General features: G+C 41.9%; 2 protein-coding genes across 4 annotated transcripts; both read right to left on the reverse strand.

The window, feature by feature from the left end:
- Nucleotides 1-316: 316 nt before the first annotated feature.
- LOC115615899 (hepatitis A virus cellular receptor 1 homolog) lies at nt 317-8,517 on the reverse strand. 3 transcript variants are annotated; one of them, XM_030504608.1, is made up of 8 exons: nt 7,112-8,517; nt 4,725-5,069; nt 4,075-4,125; nt 2,155-2,234; nt 1,847-1,903; nt 1,552-1,666; nt 965-1,004; nt 317-568 (listed from the first exon to the last, which is right to left on the reverse strand). In XM_030504608.1, the coding sequence occupies exons 1-8, from the start codon at nt 7,158-7,160 to the stop codon at nt 475-477; spliced, it is 831 nt and encodes a 276-aa protein (XP_030360468.1). In that variant the 5' UTR covers nt 7,161-8,517; the 3' UTR covers nt 317-474. The 3 variants fall into 3 exon arrangements, with proteins under 3 accessions (XP_030360468.1, XP_030360471.1, XP_030360470.1); XM_030504611.1 differs by lacking the exon at nt 4,075-4,125; XM_030504610.1 differs by lacking the exon at nt 965-1,004.
- Nucleotides 8,518-11,060: 2,543 nt separating this feature from the next.
- Nucleotides 11,061-13,574, reverse strand: MED7 (mediator complex subunit 7). The gene is made up of 2 exons (XM_030504612.1): nt 13,337-13,574; nt 11,061-12,952 (listed from the first exon to the last, which is right to left on the reverse strand). Exon 2 carries the CDS (start codon nt 12,931-12,933, stop codon nt 12,241-12,243), a length of 693 nt encoding a protein of 230 aa, XP_030360472.1. The 5' UTR covers nt 12,934-12,952; nt 13,337-13,574; the 3' UTR covers nt 11,061-12,240.
- Nucleotides 13,575-18,930: the final 5,356 nt, after the last annotated feature.

Genomic DNA, 18,930 nt, shown 5'->3' on the forward strand with positions numbered 1-18,930 from the left:
ACACCGGGTCACCTATCCCACAGACTCTTTTGTAGCTGGTGCTTCTGCCCTCTGATGGCATGGACTGTTTTGTAATTGGCAGATACAATACGCAGTGAAGAGAAACCTTTTTTTAAGTGTGTGGTTTTCCTCTTGTGATGGAGTTGCTATTCTGGCATTTCCTTTTTTTTTTTTTTTTTTTTTTTCAAAAAGGGAAAGAGAAGTTGAAGCAAATAATAAATATAATGGTAACTTTCTTTAGGTTTTGATAAGTGGATTCTGGAAATTTCCATTCAAGCCAGTAGGGCTTCTGTTCCTGGAAGAGGCTGATAAAAGATTTTAATTAGAAGTGTAGCTTTTATTTGTTTTATCAGAATGATGTGAATAATGCTTCAATAGTCCAGTCACATTTAGCTGCTGAGTAGAGGGAGCAGCTAACACTGTGCAAGCCATTTGATGTCCCAGCGCCGACCAAGGCAAGCATGCATACAGTCCTTAGTGCACTATATAAACGTTTTCCTCTGCATGGACATCATCTTCCAGTGCACTGTGGTTCCCTGCACCTTCTGGCCTCCAAAATGCAACAAAGCTGCACAAAAGAGTAAATATCATGCTGTTAAACATAAAACAGACAATAGAAACATAGAGAACAGAGAGCTACATCACCAGCCCACTGGAAAAATATATAGTATGCAAAAACCCAGTTACTTAAACATGACTGACAATGAATCATTTTTCCACTTATGAGACAACCCACACCTGAAGTTTGCGCGCTTCCTAATGCAATGAACTGACAGTTACATTCATTTTTGCTTACTAACTAATGATAAGTAGCAGGACTTATTTATTTCTTTTTACAATGCCTTGTTAACTTGACATTAAAAAAGAAAGTCAAAGTATGTGCTGGACTGGTCAGCATACTGGCAACACTTTCTTTCTGCAACCTAGTTTGTCCTATTAGCCCAAGCAGAAACAGAATACTTACTTTGAAAAGTCACCCGTCTTCTTTGTGCTGAATAAATACTCTAAGGACCATTGAGAATGAAAATAAAGGAAAAAAAAAAAGAAAACAAACAATTTTCTTTAAACCATCAGAAGCAAGTAGAGGGTTCAAAAAAAAAAAAAAAAATCAAGTATAAGAAACTAAATAAGGGAACTTTAAGCAGATATTTTCAGTATAGGAAATTCCCATTATTTCATGTGAAATCTAATTCATATGGCTTGGTCTGACCAAAAGGCTCTATGGAGGAAGTCTGGCACACAGAAAAATATTGGACATAGTTATATGAAACCAGTGCTCCTCCCATTATGATTGGGAAGGACTGGGACAACATGGCAACTGAGGCATGGGTAAGAGGAAAGGAGTGAGGCAGGAGAGATGGGCTCATATCACATTTACATTTTGCTGTCCTGCGCCATAGAGGCTAAGGGGAAGAGCTAAGCCAGCAACCACAGTGCAGGGCACACAGTGAGGCCATCCAAAGACCTTAGCTCACTTCCCTGAAGCAGAAGACAGCGGTGATTTGGCATACCCCATCAATCCTTGAATAACCATCTGTGGAAAGTACTTACGTCTAGTGAGGAACAGAGCCAAAATCAGGATGGCTAGAAGTACCACAGATAAACCAATCCCAATGTATAGCTCATTTTGTGAATGCTGCTGACTGGGAAGTGATACAGACACATTCTGTAAAACACAAAACAGATGAGCATTAGTGGCACTGAGAGCAAGACAGTACTCAAAGGCCATTTGTGTATTTGGCAACCCTGTAGTAAGAGTCCCAGTTTGACCCCCATTGTACGGGAGTACAGAGCATCCCTCTGCTGCTAGGTGGCTCAATGTTCACCCTCCCATATCCTGCCATACCTGAAGGTTTGCGGTTACATCCAAGCAGTCCGAGGTGCTTGAGCAGGGACTAGAGGCCTGAAAGGCAATATAGATGTTTTTAAAGCTCTTCCTCCATTAGTAGGAAGTACTTTATGCATGCAAAGCAGGTTTTGTATTTTTCCTCTTTAATAATGAGCACATAAGCATTCTTTCCTAAGCGCTAAACGTGCAGACTACAAAAAAACCCCATTCCTTCGCAATCCATGTAAAGTAGTACAAGTAAACTGTAAGGATGACCCAATAACCTCTCATGTCTAGATATGCTACAGCACAACAGAGATGCTTACAGTCTGAGGAGCTTCCGAAGCAGAATCTGATGGCCACGTTCTTGTGATGGTAAAGGAGGATTCGCTGGCACTCCCAGGAGCTGAGCAAAGGCAAGACAAACACATCACTTGCACAGGGAACCATTCTGCTTTAACAGGGAGGAATTTGTACTGCTGACTTGGGACCACCGAACTTAAGTATTTCTCTATCAGGAGTCTCGGCTCTGCATATCACAAAGAGGTTGGTGCCCTCAGAGAGCAGCACAAAACGCTGAATACTGAGCCTCTGCTGCCCTTTTCAGAGCTTTGAATTCCTTCCAGGTAACACTTAGGTCTCGCTATTACCTTAACACAGTGATTAGAAGGAAGGAACAACCAAGGTAGGCTTCTGTTCTTGGAGCCATGAAGAGGTAGTGGATGCCTAAAGCAAACTTAGGTTATCTGATGAAAACTGACTAAGGTTGCTTGAAAGAGCAAGTGGTGCAGAGTTAGAGAAAGCAAGTGATGCTTTTAAAGTCCCAAACAGCTATACAGCAAATAGACTGAGCAATATGTGTTGTTTGCATAAGGACCTGCAGAATATTTTGAGGTAATTCTCAGAGCAAGCTGTTTGCAATATTTAAAATCCAGAGCTATAAACTGATGTTTCAATATCATCAGTCTCAGTTTCTCCACGGGTTGTCAGACGATATACAACCGTCCCAAAAACAGAATTTCTCTTCATATTATGACAACCCCAGCTGGTTCCTTTGGTGTTTTAAATTGTTACCCTCATCCCAGAAACTTTATTTCTAAGAGGGCAGGATCATCTGCTTCACTGTTCTCTTCCATTGGAGATTCTGGGCTATTCCTACATCAGAGGCATATGGCCACCTGCGTTTTCTAGTCTCCCTCTGTGTGAACATGCACATATTAACTTGTGTTTTGAAAACATATAAACTGTTCCACCAGCAGCTGAGGAAGATGTCACAAGGTTAAGAAAACCTGTGAGTTCTAAGATTGGAAGCCATGTTATCTGCAACTAGAACAGAAACAGGCTGAGAAAGTTTTCACTTCTTCTTCCAAAAAGGAAATGCAACTGTTGTAACATTTTAGAGTTCAGCAGGTGGAAATATCAGAGATGCAGGGAGAAATACAAAAAGCATCCTTGATTTTTCTTTCAAAATCCAGAGATTAAGCTATTATTACACTAAGAGCTCTCTTGTGCACTAGAAACTAAATTTGCCTCTTTGAGACTGAAAAAATATGCAGCCGAGAGGGTATATGATACAAGTCTGTAAACTTGTGAGTGGACTGGAGAAACTGAGTTGTTCACTGTCTCTTCCGCTACAGTGAGGAGCCTCACATTATTAAACATGCATAGCTACAGAGGATGTGAGCACCCCCGAGACATGTGTTATAGCAGGGTAGAAGAATACTTGGGTGCTGTATCACAACGGTACTGCCCTGTTTCTATAATCCTCCTTAATCAGCTGCCACTGGAGACAGGGTCCTGAATTAGATGCACTTTGAGCTAGGCCAATAAAACAGTTCTATGTTATAAAGTAACAAATAAAAAAAAGTAGTGGGAACACCCAACTCCTAAAAATTTGTGGTTTACTGTTTATAGTAAACCATTTCCAGAAGACATATTTTAGCGCAAAGAAAACAACATACCAGAACAACAGCCACAAGAAAAACAATGCTTGCAGCACCAATGAAACATCTACTTAAGCATAATACCTGGAAGCAAACTTCCTCCCATGTATACATGTTCCTCCTGTTGGACTCTCTATAGAAAGTCAGACAGAATTTAAATCACGTTCTGAGCTTTTGTTCTATGGTCATGTGTAGTAAATTTTAGCCAAGACTTTTCTATCATCTGTCACTTTGTTTCCTAAGATCCCCACTTGCGATATAGTTTATATAGGCTATTAAGATTAATACTTGGATAAAAGTTACCTGAGGTCTGTTGAGAGGTGTAAGTATGAGGACTTGCAGTAGAGATCCTAGCTGATATTAAAAAATAAAACAAAACCAAATTACATTATAATAAACCTCAGTGTGAATTTATGTGGTGAAAAAGTGTTTTTATAATAAATTTACTAGCACCAGCTACACAAGTACATCTGTCAGTCACTTGTTCTGTACCTAATCATGCTTTTTACAAACGTAAGAAAAAACTAAAAATCAAAGGAAGATTCTATTAAAAACAAAAAGTCTATACTAATGTTTTGTCCCTGTGCTTTACTCTAGAATCAAACAGGGGAAATGAACCACCCTTTTCTATGAAAATTATAATGCTTTGGACGAATTGATTATGCTGCCCTTTCTCTTGAATTCTTCAAATAGTGTTTCTAAGAAAGCTCAGGAGTGTTGTGCACCATGAAACAAAGCACCACATCCTTTTTTTAATTGCAGTGACTGCACTGGGATTACAACAATGCCAAAGACAGCTTAATTTGAACAGCACTAACAGCAGTTCTGCAAAGTGCTAAAGATCAGTCCTATAGATGATTATAGAAATCATTTCCACCACAAGCTTTGAAATCCAGACCCAACAGCAGATTTACCACAATGGTACTCGCACAAGAGCACACCTCTGCACTCACCTTTCTCTATCACCACCTCATGATTACTTGTCTGATCATTGAACCACCCTGGGATCTCCACACGGCAGCAGTATGTCCCACTGTCTGCTTTCTTGGCATTCATGATCGTGAGGGACACATCGCCCATCAGCAGGTTCCCTTTCAACATGTACCTGCTGTCATACTGTGCTGTCACCTTCCATCCATCTGTCCAGATAATGGGCTGATAACATTTTGAAGAAGGGCAGCTGCCACGACCCCAGCACATTGATGTGATGTCGTATGTACCCTTAACACTGTAAAAGCAGGGCACAGTGACATTCTGACCCACCTCTCCTTTCACAACCAATTCTGACACTGTAGGGCCTGTGGATAAAAAGACAAACATAGTTGTTGAGCACAGGATATGCAAGTAGAAGCTTCTCACACATTTTGCATGACCCAGTACCTCCCATCTTGCAAACACCACCAGGCATTGTTGGATTCAGTTTTCCATGAATAGATGTGAATTGCAGCAGTGAGGGATAATGGTTGGGCAAGTGATTTGTTCAGAATGTGTCTCTATCCAGAGAAAGAAGAAATACATTTTCTGCAGCCTTTGCAAGTAAGCAGAGAGGTAAAGAGAAAACAGTTTAGATCTTCACATCTCCGTGGCTTCTCTTTAGCCACATCTGTTATCTTGTTATTTTTTGCCTTAGATTAGATTTAATCCAAGCCACACATGGAGGAACAGTAAGACATTAACTGTCATTAAAACCAGTGTGGGAAACTCTTCCTCCATTTCAAAGAAAAGCCAGTAAATGGCAGGTTTCGTCAGAATGATCACTACTGAATGCACTCCCTTTGCTCTTGTCTAATGACAGGTTTGATCATACCTATCACGAGAAATTTTTCAGAGCTTTTCTGAGAAATTTTACACTCTCGTATTTGTCTTAAGACTTTATTGTCTTTTGTCTTAAGACCTTATTGTCTTCCCTCATTCTTATGCAGTTTCTAACTTGTTTGGGTACCACTAAAGGTCATTTTTCATGTTTCCAGAAGGCTGCGCCACTCTATTCAAGTCAAACCAGTGAGACGTAGCAGCCAGCAGCCCATTCATCACGGTGAGATAGTTTCTTTTGCTGTATTTAGACCACTCCAGTCAATATTCCCTTTTGGAGGGTTTTGATAAAAGCTGTGTGAAGTATCATCCAAAATCCTTCGTGCTCTGGTGATCCAGTTGTAGCCAGTCTGTAACCACCTTCTTCTAACAGGTTATGCAGCAGCGCTCCCGAGTTGCACATTCTGTCTGCTTGTACTTCAAAGGAAACTGTTTGCCATATTCTTACTACCACATATTTCTAACCCAATTCAGTAACATGGGATCATGTGTGTATATATTTAAATCTATCTGTATTAATGTTTGAGGGATAGAATTCTCCATTGCAAGTACAAGCAACAAATTATCTCTATTAAGTCTAGCAGTCTATAATTAGGAAGGGAGCTCCCGAAGGCAAATCTGTCAACATGCACCGGTGGATCACATGCACTGTATGGGCTTTATTGCAACTGTCCCTTGTGACAAAGCTGTTTTGCCCAGCTCAGTCATTTTCCTAAGCTATTATAGTTAAAAACAATTCTGCATGCAGAGATTTTGCCACAATAGCATACTAGAAACCAATCTCTGAAACTAACGTATTTTGTTTAATATAAAATAGCAAGCTTGAAATGAATCTCATCATAAAAGGCTTTATAAAGAACTATAGCGAACAGTATCTGTGATATACCATTTCTTTCTGCTGAACTTATCCTATCACCAAATTTTAATGTCTGTCTGCCTATACTACTATCACTCTGCAACCTGTTTTTTTTAGTGCTATTGCCTTTAACAATATTTTCCTAGAGGGAAAAAAAAAAAAAAAGAGAGAGAGAGAATAAAAAAGCAATAATTCTCAGAGTAAAAAAGGAGAAATTATCTATTTGTTCCAATAAAATTTCATATTGGCTAAAAACCACCAGAAGCCACAGTTGACCTTTTCCCTCTCTTCTTAAGCAGTCACCTTCACAAGGCCAGTTGAAATGAAATATTTGTTTTACATGTTTTCTAAAATGATTTAAAGTTTTCTGATCATCTCAGATCATCATTATTATTTAAAAAACCCGAAAGATAATTCCCTAATATGACTAGCAGACAGCTCAAGAAGCATCAACTTTAAAACCATCATATATACCCTCAACATCATTTTGCCTTAAACAGGAGATAAGACCATCAGAAGATACTGAGCCACAGTGATAAAGTTCTATTCATAACACAGACCTGCAGCTTCTGTGCCACGTGGTCACCCTCCCATTGTAACATAACCCTGCAACCCTCAGAAACATGTTAACTCCATCCACCTCCACCTATTCGCTTGGAGCCACTTAGTTACCTGTAAAGAAGATCAGAAGAATCCAGTTCATGCAGAAACAAGACAACATTGTGGCTGAAGATGAGGAACAACAATCCTGATGACCCTTTGGGCATTCAAGAAAAGTTATCTTCCTCACAAACTTCTGGTTTTACTTCTTAGTGTGCCATTTTCAGCCACAAATGCCCTTTTAGTCTAATCCGGATTGCCTTTCCTGTGGTTAGTCCGGCAGTCTTTAGCAGCACAGCAATTGCTGCTGCTCGTGATAGTGCCCACAGTCGGACTGTTGCTGACTGTGGTTTGGCTAAAAGGTTAAAACACTTTGCAGCACTTCAGATATCTACTTCTCATTTTTTCCAGATCTGTCTGATTACAGTAGATGAAACTGTTGTCAGCACCACTGAGCTGACACAGCACTCCGTAATCCATTGCCCCATACTGCCTCCCCTGCCCGTGTTTGCCATAGCAGACAATTTGGGTAAGAGATTACACAGGGTACGTAAGGCTGAGGTAAAGGGAAAGCATGTGGCAAAAATAGCGGATCCCTAGGAAGAACTACTGAAGTATTTAATCATAAGTTTCTGGTTCTAATACTTAGATGCAACTCAGAGCATCTTTAGGCAAATGCTATTTTCTCTGTAGGGTAGAATCTGGTATTACTGAAAAGCTGTCCTACTCTTATACAGTTGTAGCCCAGTAGAGCTGCAGCCTTTTTTCATCTGACTTCTAAAAATTCTATACACACCTGAGCTTTTGCAATATAAAGTAAAACACGCAGAATACACACGTCACTTTAAAAGCAATGTGGAAACCATGTCACCCCAGGCTCAAGGCTCACTGGCAAAATGTTGCTGAAATACAGCTTTTGAGAAGTGGTGTTCCTTGGCCACTCTCTCTTGTCCTTGGATTATCTAACTGTTCTTGAGGACATCATGTCTTTTCATACTGTTTGGACTAGAACCGCAGCTGTGATCAAGTGCGTTTGATCTAGGGCCAACAAACATTCTTTGCTGAAGCAACTAACCTACCTCACGCTGTTTTATGTGTACAAAATTAAGTCCTAAGGAGTTACTTGTTATCAATAACTGCAACAGCAGACATGCTTCCAAAAGCTTACCCAAAACCATACATGAGGCTAGAATCAGAACCAACAGAGCTGTGTTACCCTTCTACCTTACATGAGAACAGCCACCAAAGTGACAGCTTCTTTAAGTGAAAAGGAGGAAAAACAAGGGATCGAAGTAGCTGTGAGACAGACAAACATCAGCAACATACTTGTAGAAGAGAACTGAAAGGAGGGATAAAGGGGGATTTTTGCATGTGGTGTCTGGAAGCAGGACTCTTAAGAAAATGCTTCCTCTTTGCTCCTCTTGTTTTTGGGGAAACAGAAACTGCAGATAAGTGTTACAGGAACAATTCTGATCATTAACAGCAGGATCCTGAAACTACTCTGCATGACTGGAAAAAGCAGAGCAGCCTGGCTCTGGCAGAAGGCAGGCGACAGCATTCACCAGGGCTGTGCCATCATAGTGCATGGTACTGGCTGATGAACTCCTCTTGGTGGTTCAGTGTGTGACACCTGCAGAGCAGGACATGTCCCTTCTGCCAGTTACCTGCAATAACATGCAGTGTGCACAGGTCCACATGGATTCTTCTTCTGCATGGGCCACATTTGAGCTCAGAAATAAATAAATAGGATAAGAAAACAAGGAAACTTACCCCAGAACTCTGCCTAAGCCCATTTTATTCACTTTATGCAGGTTGTTTTGTTCTTACAATAGTCTACAGTGGTTTGGGTGCTGTCTGTATCCCCAGGAAAGCCCTTCTGGTCACATAGTAAGAGAATGTGATAAATACAGGGCAACAGTTAATCCACTTGCTTTAGATTTCAACTCACAGTCCATATGGAAAGCCTTGATATAATTTCTGAGTTTCTACACGCCTGTTTTCCAAGTTCCTGTTTTCAGTTTGTGCAAGAAATGAGCACTATTTCTGTAGAAAATGTGCCAACATCAGCTTTTTCATGCAGCTCTTTAAGTAGATGCTCATTCTTTCTTTACTCAGAGCATAGAGTCAGATCATACTTTGTGAAAATAACACCAGAGCGAAACATTAAATATTGAAATAAGCTTAAAGCATTATTGAAAACACCTTTTCTTTGCACTATTTTAAAGCCATATCATGAAATAACTTTTCTTCTTTCCCCCCTAGATGAGTAGAGCTACAGACTTGCCCCTTTTGCCCAGTGGTGACACATTTGGTTTCTCTGTATCAAGAAACTTGTGGAATTTTTCAAGTAACTGTACTTGTTAGCTCTGTGCTTGTTCGGATAGAATAAGAGCAGGGCTGGGCTTTTTCTTTTCCTTCCTTTTTTTTTAATTAAGAGCCAACAAAATGCTGACATTTATTTTATCTCATCAAGTTTCATAAGGCATATATAATCCAACACATCTTGCATACGTTAACATTTCAGGGACAGAATACTGCAGATGTTACCCCATTCAAAAATAGAATCAGGATTTGCTGAGGTAAGGGAAGATCTCATCATCAGGAGCAAGTTAATTAACACACTGGAGAAGAGAATAGTTATCAACAAATTTGCTCCTCAGAGTCACGTCATCCTGCAGCATTTGAAATTCCATTTTCCTGAGACTGACTCCACTGCAGCTCCCAGCCATTGTTTTCTAAAAGCAAAGTTATAACAGAAAAAAGGACAACTATCATTGCTTTGATAGTTGGCAATGGAAGAAAAACTCTATGGTTCAGCTGAAAAAAGCCCAGAAGCCTCCCACACTTTCTAGGTGTTTGCCTTAAACATAGAAAAAAAGATAATCTAGAAAACCCAAATTATTCATGAAACTTTTTTGACAATGAAAGCAGCTTTGAGTATTCTTTAAATGACACAATCCCCTATCACCTCAATGGTTTCACAAAGTTTACTGCAATTCTTAGCTGCTGCTAGGACCCAGCTTGGGCAGTATTTTGGTACCCAGGCCTACAAACTTATTAAAAGCATAAAAATTAGACAAATATCAACAGAAAACCATTGAGTATCTATGACCATATTTTTTGAATGGTGAAGTTATAAGGACCACGACAAACTTATCCTGGAGGCACCAAATGTTTCTTTATATCTTCCACATGAAACAATATTTGCCATGTAGATATCAAATCGATTTTGCTCACTTGTACTTGCTTTAGCTACCTACAAGCAATATAAATTAGACCTAATCCAGAGAGAAGGAAGAAAACAGCAGTGGTTGAGTAAAGGACAAAAGTTTTAACTTCATAGATTTACATGTTTCTAAAAACAAAAAAAAACCCAAACCACCAAAACCACCATGTTTCTACTTCCTTACTGTTACTTGCACTTAAAATAGCAGATGATGCCCACCAAGGAGCCATAAACTTGCATCAGTTCATCTTCATCTGCACTGAGCTCAATCCCCACCACCTTTTGCCTGCCCATTTAAGTAACATTTCTGAAAACAACAGGATTACCCAATGAAAATGATTCTATGCTATAGTGTTACATGGCAAAAAGGTAGAGGTAGGATTTCCCTGGCAGGAGGGGCAGGGTAAAGAAGCCACTTCTTCACTGTCAAATCGCTCTTTTCCTCTTGCTATAGAGGGGTTGATCCAACTCTAATGTTTTTTTAAACACAGTTGATGTGGATTCCACTTGATGGAGTACTTGCAGGTTCTTTCAAACTCAGTTCCCAATGAGCATAAAGGTTAATTACCCAACCAGACTCTTCTTCCTGAGAAAAACAGTCAGTTGGGCACAGGGCCCACCTAAAAAGCAAATACAAAGCACCTGCACTGCAAAATGATTCACTTCATGCACATATCTTAACTATGCAAGAAATATTAGTTTAAGCATCTATATGTAAAAAAAAAAAAAAAAAAAAAAAAAAAAGGCAGGCATTTTTGTAAACTCAAGACTGGTTATGAATTACATTTAAGAAAATTAAAATCCGATTAATTTTAATTCATTGTTGAGATTCCTGACAAATGTGTCTCTATACAGCAAATTACATCGTGTTACATCTGTAATTGTCATGGTTTAACCCCAGCTGGCAACTAAGTCCCAGCTTGTTCACTTCCCTCCACCCTCACCCCCTCCAGTGGGATGAAGAGGAAAATAAAATTAGAAAGTAAAACCTATGGGTTAAGAGCATTTAATAATTAAAATAAGGTATAATACTACTAATAATGATGAAAAGAGAAATAGCAAAGAGAGAGAAGACAAAAACCCACAACAAAGCAAACAATAGTGATGCACAATACAGTTGCCCACCAACCACTGAACAATGCCCAGCCAATCCCAACCACAGATCAGTGGGTCCCGGCCAGCTCCCCCCAGTTTCTATACTGAGCATTATGTTCTATGGTATGGAATATCCCTTTGGATAGTTCAGCTCAGGTGTCCTGGCTGCGCTCTCTTGGCTTCCTGCGCCCATCCTCACTGGCAGAGAATGGGAAACTGAGAATCCTTGATCAAGGTAAGCAGGACTTAGCAACAACTAAGCCATCAGTGTATTATCAGCATTGTTCTCAGACTAAAGCCAAAGCAGAGCTCTGCACCAGCTATTAGGAAGAAAATTAACTCTCTTCCAGCTGAAACCAGGGCAGTAATAAAGGAATTCTTAGGTTCTCTTTAGTAGTTATATTATTACCAAAAGGAAAGGAATGGATTTTGCAGACTTTACACCAATTTTAATACTGCAGTATACATTCTTGAAAAGATCCACTGATACTGTAAACAAGTAGCACTTATCTGGAACAGAGGAACTGTCAACTGCAATTCCTCTCAGTAAGATCCCTTATTTGCTTCCACACTATAAAGCAATTTAAAAAAAAAAGCAGCATAACCAAAAATGCAGAAAGTGACAAGTGAAAGTACAACAGAAGCTAACTTTAATCTGTGGCTACCACCTCACATGATGTATTTAACAAAAAGTATACATTTTGTTTCTACCAATAACCACACAGCTCACAAAACAAACATTTTCATCTGCCTAGTCACTCACAGCCTCCAGCAGGTGTACAACAAATGCTTTGTCTGCTAGCACAGCAGCAAAACAACATACAATGTGTACCTTCAGAATCCACTGTGCCTCTCACTACACTGAGCTAAGCGGGGTTTTTCATGTCATTTCATCAATAATGCTACACATAGCTGCATCTTTGTCTAAAACCTGATCTCTCTTGCTACCAGAACGCTCTCTCTGCTTTTCGCTCTGTCCCATACAGTTGTTGCCATCACCAGTATCCATTGGTTCCACTTTCACTCTCAGTCCTCCCTCTGAATGAGGCAGATCGTCAGGCAAGGAAGCCAGGCAGTTCTGAATCATCTCTACAACTCGTTCCAAGTGCTTCTGAAATCGCTCTGCTGTTTCCAAACGCTGCCGTTTCTGCACCTCCATCATGACTCTCAGTGTCTCCCTAGCTTGGTGAGGGCGATATTCATTTATAAGATGATGGACATGAACAAAAAGCAGTTTCAAGTCTTCCAGTTTCTCCTCTCGCTTTATACTCCCCGGACTCCTTATCAAGATATCCAAGAGGTCCAAAAAGTTGACCAGGATGGACATATTAAGTTTTCTTAATTCCTTCTTGTGGTCAAACTGCATTGGATGCAACCGTTCGATACCCTGGCTCTCCAAGGGTCGAATAATCAAATCATCACACTGGAACTGATTACCAAACATCATGTAACTGTCTTTCACTGGTGGAGGTGGCTTTGGAGCCAGGCCTTTACGGATGTTTTCATCAGTGTATTCTTTTATGTACTGCATCGGAGGCGGAGGAAGAGCACTCACTTGCTGAGGTTCACCCATTTTTGCCAGACGAAAATACCTAGGGAAATGTCCCAAGAAATACATGTTAAACAACTTGTGTGTCAACCTTATTGTATACATAGAAACAAAAGCAATAAAAGGGAGAAAATGAGCTAGAAAAAAGCCATCACAACGCACAGAGGATAAGAAAGTGAATAAATCCACGCTCGCTTTTCACTAAGGTATACTTTCAGCAGGATTAACTCTACCAAAAGCACATTAATTTCCTGAACCACGACAGACCAGCCTGCAAACAGAGCAGCCCGGAAAGACCCCTTCTCCAGCCGCGGCCTGGCCCGCTGACACCACGCCCCGCGAGAGGGAGAACCGCGCAGCCCGGCGGCGGGCACGCACCGCCCTAGGGGGAAGAGGCACCCCGGCCCCACAGCCGCCGCCGACTTACCGTTCTTCCCTGAGTTCTGGGAAGGCCCAAGCGCCGCAGCGGGTTTCGCCCGGCCACAGCTGAAAAGAGAAGAGCCGAAGCCGCGCTACGCCACGACCCTACCGGCGACTGACCACAGACCGGTGGAGGAGACACCACCGCCCGCCCTCACCCGCCCGCCGGGCTCCCCTCAGCGCGACCACCGAAGCCCCGCTTCCGGCCAACGGCCGCTTCCCCTCCCCTCCATTGGCTCGCCGGCTTGGCGGAGGCACACTCCGATTGGTTCTCCCAAACGCCGCTCAGAAGTTTTCTCCACTCAGCGCAGGGCCTCCCTCGGGAGGCGGTGCCAAGCGCGGTGGGGCGGAGTGCTCGCTGTGGCCGTGCTGGGTGGTGCCGCCTGGGGAGGGCCCCACGGGGCTGCGGGGTGCCGTAGGTATGGCGCACGCAGCCGCGGTGGGGCGGAGCGGAGTGGAGGGGCTGCGTCCCTACCGCTTCCCACCGCTGTTGTGGGCCCCCCCCCAGGGGTGCAGGACAAGGCCTGTGGTGGCGGGAGCGGCCGGCGGGGCGGCTGCGGGTCTGGCCCCCTTTGCACCGCTGAAATACTGTCCTGGAGCACTGTGTGCGGTTCTGGTGTCCTCAGCATAGGAAGGACATGGAGCTCCTGGAGCAAGTCCAGAGGAGGCCACGAGGATGATAAGGGGCTGGAGCACCTCCCGTACAAAGGCAGGCTGAGAACATTGTGGCTGTTCAGCCCAGTAAGAGAAGCTGCGTGGAGACCTCAGAGCAGCTTCCAGTGTCTGAAGGGGGCGTATAAGGATGCCAGAGGGAGACCGTTCATCCGGGATATAGTGATAGGACGAGGGGTAATAGGTTTAAACTTAAACAGGGGAGATTCAGGTTAGATATTAGGCAGAAGCTCTTCCCTGTGAGGGTGCTGAGGCGCTGGCACAGGGTGCCCAGAGAAGCTGTGGCTGCCCTATCCCTGGCAGTGTTCAAGGCCAGGTTGGACACAGGGGCTTGGAGCAACCTGGTCTAGTGGATGGTGTCCCTGCCCGTGGCAGGGGGTTGGAACTGGGTGAGCTTTAAGGTCCCTTCCAACACAAATCATTCTGTGATTCTAAATAGCATTTGAGTGCCTGCTGCATTCCCTGGCTACACCACACGAGTAACAAACAGTTGAGCTCCGCTGCTTTCATTGTAGATTTGTTTTAGCCAAAGTTGAAGAAAACATCGTGGATTTCCGTTTTCCACGCTGTGGATGTGGGGAGCTGGGATTCCTGCTGGCATCGCCTCTGCAGGCATTTCTCTCTGGAATGGCCAGCAGTAAGGGATTTTTGACGCTTGAGCATCTATGTCCCGTTTTGTCTCCTCGTCAGCAGATGGCAGCAACGGCCTTTGTCTGGCGGGGCCGCGCTGCGCGCACACGCGGCATCATCGACAACCTCGCCAGATTGATCATTTCACCAAGAAAAAAGTTTGGATCGAATGAGAATTACTTTGGATCCTGTTAATTATTTCCGAAACGATGCAAACAAGATCCAGAATAGTCAGGTTTCTTTGACTAGAAAATCTGAAAAACTGTATAGTTTTCATTTCACTGAATACCTGAGTATTTAAATACTCCAAATGACACTCTGCAATTGACAGTGAGTCCAACCCTGCCTGTAAAATAGGCTGATCTATTTTCATTTGTAAGCAAAACATATTTTGGGGAGGAAATTACCCCCTTGAGACATTTGTTCTCAGACTATGTAGTGTCTGTCCCATAGGAAGGAACTTAAGTGAAGTTGCTGAAGAAGTCTCTCCTGTAATGAAGTTCGATGCCCTTGTTCTTTGGCCATTACACATTTTACATTACGTTGCTGATGACTTTGTTACATTTTTTCTTATTCTCGTATCTCTTAATCTCATAATAAAGGTTTTTCCTTTTCTCTGTATTCATACGGTTGATGTCATCAATGTGATTATAGTTTAGCATTTATCTGCATATATGTGTATAAGGATATGACCTATGCTAAGTTTTCAAACATAGGCTCAAGGATTTTTGCTTAGTAACTGGGCCTCAATTTATGCATATTGCCCAAAGGAGGTTTTTCTTGCCATTTAGTAATGACTGTAGGGAAAATTGGCGGTAGATCAATCTGGGCTTAATCTGTATTTGACAATAGTTTCTAGGCTGCCAGATATGATGCAATCTGGTATCTGAAGTGATATCTTCATACTTTCTGCCATTATTTCCACTTAAAAAGTGAAACAAAGGTCCTTACATTAAGGATTTTTTTTGTGTGAATTCATTTAGTGTTCTTTTCAGAAGCACATCAATATGACTGAAATGTCATGAGTGTGAATGGGTTCCTCAGCCCCAGGAGGTGGGGTACAGAAAGCTCTTATTCTTTGTACATAAATATCCTAAGGGGCAACCACAGTGGGCAACACAATGCAGAAGGAACATAATAGGGTAAAGTGGTTTGTCCGTGTGGTGTTCGGTTTCAGCATTTCAGCATTGGACCTGGGCTAACCATCCCTTTGGAACATAGGAGTTGTGCTAGTATACAATCATATAGTATACAGTAATCATACTAGTGTACAGTAAGAGCCACCTTAAGAACACTAGAAAGCAAAACTAGGTCATTTGAGTGTAAAATAAATATTGCATGCTTTAATTTTTTTTTAACAATAAAGACTTAAAATCCCAAAGAGATTAAAGAATTAAGAAATTATAGAAGTTGCCACCTGTCAGCACTTTCCTACCATGGATATGGAACTTACAGTCTCCACAGAGTGAAGGAGTGCTTTTGGTGCAGGCATTGAAGTGGGTCTCTGATAGTCTCCCATGCCACAGGCTTGCTCTTCGATGCAAACCAATCATTCAGACTCTCCATATTAAGCCACAACCATAGTCCCAAAAGACTCAATAAGCCATATTAAGTCTTTTGGGATAAGCAGGAAGATTTGAGACCTTTAATCTTCGTTCACAAAATCAAAATACTTTACTACATTGCTTCTTTCATCAGCTGGTGATCTTGTCAGTTGAGAATCTAAACAGTTTAGAAAAGTACTTGAGGATAGAGATGCAGACCTTATCAAGGCACTTAAACATGGAACTGAGAGCATGGTTTTCAAATACAGGCAACCCTGCACTTCCATGCTGCAACTAAAAAGTTTTCTGGTTTGGAAAGGGAGGTCTCATTCCTTCACCTCCCTCCCCTACTCTTTCCTCCTGGTCCCACTCTCCTTTCTTCCTCCAGCCCCACACTTCCAGCTGCACGGTCATTTCTTCTCACTACTTTATACCATCACCTTGAGGAATTGGATTGCAAAGTAAACTGAAACAACTCCAAACCCCACAGAAAACGTTACTGTAATTTTTCTGGATTAAGTTTTGAGCTCTTCTAGTGAGTTAAGTCAAATCACTGAGCTTCAGGGTGAGCTTTTGAGAGAGGAGAGTGTATAGGGAGAAGGAAGGAAGGAGGTCAAGGACACAGTCGGAGAATGGTTCTCCTTGTTTCTGTGGCAGCAAGCTCTTATCTTGTCTCAAATCGTCTTGTTACATCATTCCGTGAAAGACAGGCAAGGAATAGAAAGCACCATCTCCAGAGATGCAGGAGAAACCCCATGTAGTAGGAGGTACTAACACATCTTTGGTTTTATTGGACTTTCCAGACTTTTGCTTTCACATTCTTTTAACAAGAGCTGAGCTCAATTCTCTAGTGCCTTGCACTCAGTGAACTGTGCAGCAAGGATGTAAAATGCTGTGACTTCAAACAGTAGAAGACAGTGGAGGGCCAAGCACTTGGTTTTTACATGATTTCTGTGATATTCTTGAGTTATTTTCCCAGTCTGTATGTAGTGGCCAAGACAGAGGGGATATCATAGAGTCATAGAATCATTTAGGTTGGAAAGGCCTTTAAGATCATCAAGTCCAACCATTAACCCAGCATTGACAAGTCCGCCACTAAACCATGTCTCTAAACATCACAAATACCTCCAGGGATGGGGCTGAACCACTTCCCTGGGTAAGTGTACAGCATATTGCAGGGAAAGACAAGAATCTGACAAAAGCATCTTCCCCCTCCACAAAATGAGTGTGTCACAAGAACTAAGGATGAGAAATGGGAAAAAAACCCTATAATGTCAACTAATGAAAGAAGAAAAAGGGTTTCAGTCTCGTTCTTGGCAGCATGGCTGGTTCTCAGAAGACCCATGAATGACCCTTTCTAGCCTATATTTCAGCTCTTCTCTGAAATAAGGACACTGACCAGTACAAGCCTACCACTGATAATACAGCACAATTCCTACAGCATCTCCAAATTGTGGGAATGAACCTGGACACCCCTTCAGCAGATGGCAAATCAGTACAATAATATTCTCTGCCTCAAAGACACAACATCTTAATTTACAGTTTTAGTTAAGTTTGTTTTGCTCTTCTTCATAACTAATTTTAGGCAAATTGGCATGTTTCATTATCAGGCATTCCAGTTCTGTTAATTCAGCAGTAGTGCCTACAGTGTGTGCTGTTGCAGTATGCTAACTTATTTTAGCAGAATTTGAATCCAAGCACAGTGCATATAAACCCCATTTTCAAGCATGGTCTTAGAATAGCACTGCTTTCTTCTGTGCTAGAACATGTTTCTTCCATTTTTGATTTCTATTGCGCTCTAAATAGTAACTAGAAGTGGGGTGTGTTTTTCCCGAAATGGAATTCAGTTCCAGTCTCTTCTTGGGTTTAGGCTGTTACATCTTGCAGCCTGGTGATTGTTAACAGGCTTTGTTGCAGGATATACCAGGGAGGAGGGGAAGAGGAAAGGAGCCTGTTGAGGATGAAGGAGACTTAAGCAAGCTTTATGTCTCCATCTGCTGTGCTTAACTCCCATCTCCCTGTCTCCTGCTGTGGCTTTCGGAATTAATGAATTTGCAGTGCAGTGCTGTGCTGCCTTTTCTTTCTGACTCCTCAGACTAAAATATCAGATGTAGCCTATTGCTGCACTTACTAACGTAGGAAAGAAATTTAATGTTCCCATCATGTAAAAGTTGGGGTACACCAATCTTCAGTGCATGTGACAGTTGAACTGTTTCTTGCTACTATTACCAGACTGAAATAGATTCAAATCTCAGCACAGAGCCTGCATGATTATCCAGCAATGAAACACGTTAATAAATTGATATGGCTCAAAATCTAGGCACATTTTGATAGAATCGGCCAACACTCTTTCCTGTGCTCATAGCCTTGATGTTGTTTCTGGATGCAACCCCCTACCTGATTTTTAAGCCAGACATTAGTGCTGGGTCTTTACTTGGTCACACACCCGTGGTGACTGCCTATTCTAACTTGTAAATGAACATATCTCAAAAAGCATGTCTGCGTGGCATGAAGAAGTAATCCCTATCCAGCCATCAGCATTCTGGGTAGCTGCAAACATGTCTTATTGCCAGAATAAACTGGGGGATTTGCAGCACTGCAGTTTTGCCGGCAGTGTAAGTCTCGCCTTTGTCTTCAGAAGGAAATAGTAACAGACAGGAACCACGATAGGCAGGCACTAGTAAAAGGAGCTGGAACAAATTCCCAGTTTGTGTATGACCTGATGAAACTAAGGCTTGTTTTTTTTTTTTATTTC

The sequence above is a fragment of the Strigops habroptila genome, chromosome 12 (assembly GCF_004027225.2).
Source record: "Strigops habroptila isolate Jane chromosome 12, bStrHab1.2.pri, whole genome shotgun sequence".
NCBI lineage: Eukaryota > Metazoa > Chordata > Aves > Psittaciformes > Psittacidae > Strigops > Strigops habroptila.

Bases quoted from the DNA above. Each gene is read 5' to 3' on its own strand.
- LOC115615899 (XM_030504608.1), bottom strand. From the start codon at position 7,160: ATGTTGTCTTGTTTCTGCATGAACTGGATTCTTCTGATCTTCTTTACA. The intron at 5,070-7,111 runs GTAACTAAGTGG...TTTTATCCACAG, and splicing joins TCTTCTGATCTTCTTTACAG to GCCCTACAGTGTCAGAATTG. The intron at 2,235-4,074 runs GTAACTTTTATC...GCCTTTGCTCAG, and splicing joins CACCTCTCAACAGACCTCAG to CTCCTGGGAGTGCCAGCGAA.
- MED7 (XM_030504612.1), bottom strand. From the start codon at position 12,933: ATGGGTGAACCTCAGCAAGTGAGTGCTCTTCCTCCGCCTCCGATGCAG.